Source organism: Austrofundulus limnaeus, unplaced genomic scaffold (assembly GCF_001266775.1).
Source record: "Austrofundulus limnaeus strain Quisiro unplaced genomic scaffold, Austrofundulus_limnaeus-1.0 Scaffold470, whole genome shotgun sequence".
Classification (NCBI taxonomy): Eukaryota; Metazoa; Chordata; class Actinopteri; order Cyprinodontiformes; family Rivulidae; genus Austrofundulus; species Austrofundulus limnaeus.
Window position 1 is genome coordinate 85,720 of NW_013952872.1, and position 1,441 is coordinate 87,160.

The 1,441-nt window shown below is 40.6% G+C and overlaps 1 protein-coding gene across 5 annotated transcripts in view; it reads left to right on the top strand.

Annotated features, from left to right (window-relative positions):
- The window catches only part of cdc7 (cell division cycle 7 homolog (S. cerevisiae)), a 14,270-nt gene that overhangs the window by 7,783 nt on the left and 5,046 nt on the right, over nucleotides 1-1,441 (top strand). For all 5 annotated transcript variants that reach the window (XM_014025342.1, XM_014025343.1, XM_014025344.1 and 2 more), the window contains exon 8: nucleotides 465-569. In XM_014025342.1, the coding sequence (XP_013880796.1) occupies nucleotides 465-569 (105 nt within the window). The remainder of the gene's footprint in view (nucleotides 1-464; nucleotides 570-1,441) is intronic.

Sequence of the window (1,441 nt, forward strand, 5' to 3'; positions counted from 1 at the left end):
CAGCACACCTGGCATCTTGGCTCCACACCTACAAAACAAAGATAACAAAACCACAGCAACAAAAATGCATAACTATGTAATTATAATGACTATAGCCTTGCTGAAAACCATACCCATATACACACATATAAACATACCCATACACTTTCATATATATACACATATACATATATCTATAATACACATATGCACATACCATTCAGTCAGTGTCTGAATAGAAAACCCTGGATGTAAACACCTGTTTGTGTGTGTTTGCATTTCTTACTTAATGGAAACACTGCAGTTGTGAAACTGTGTTTTTTCGACGTTAACAGAATATCGACAAAGTTTTGCGCACATTTGCAATGGAAACACAGCTATTGATGGGCTTTGATCCTGTTCTGTGATCCCAGCTCAGAGGATCAGATCATCTTTTCATGTTGTCCTGATTTTCTAACAGGTTTGTTTGGTTTTGTTTACTCCAGGATTTGGCAGGACTGCGTAACGTTCCTCGACCTGTGTTTGGAGAGAGGAATCTGAACAACTGCACAGTTCAGTCCACCAACAAACAGCCTGCAGCCAGGAAGGAGGTCAGAAACTAAAACCTGCTAACATGTAGCTTATTGTGCTCCTCCTGCAGAAATAACTTCACTTTAGTCCTCAACACTGAGAGCAGAGAGGCTGTAAGGTTTTCTCTGTTAGTAAAATATCTCACGTACACAAGTTTGAATGAACCTGATGAGGGGAATGTTAGATGAACGTCGACAACTGAGTAACTGTTAGTTAAACTTGTACAAGTTGTCAGCTGGTTGAACACGGTAAGTACAGTCAGTTTTACAGTGATGGTAGCTGAGAGTCATTATCAACACTTCCTCTGAGTTTTACTGCAGAAACTCCAGGAGTCAGCCCTGACTGTTAGGGCTGGGTACAGTGCTGTGCAGGGACAGTCCGCACAGGTGTTCACTTCATTACAGGACTTAAAGGGGCTAGGTCATGGAAAATCAACAGTTTTGACTTTTATATCATGTTATAATTAGGGCTGCAACAACAAATCTATAAAAATTGATTATTAAAAGCGTTGGCAACTAATTTCATTATCGATTTGTTGTGTTGCAGGATTTATGCGTCCCTCGCCGTGTAGCGGAGCTGTTTACGTCACCCACGAAGTGTTGTCTGACCTAAATAAAGTTTAGGAAGAAAAAAAACTACCTGTAGATCCGCCCTGTCTGAGACTTGAGTGAAAAGCAGAGACTTAGAACTTTAAACCAGTTTTTAAATTGTGTTGTTAGGCCAAGTAGATGCGAAGATATGATAAAAAGTATATGACACAGTTTAATGTTTTTTTAAAAGACGTCTGATTTGATGCGCGCCGCATCGCGAGGAGGAAACACGTCGTGGCAAAAAACAAAAGTACCTCAGTCGACCTCAGTCCACCATGTCTTTCCTCCTCTCGGACCAGAAA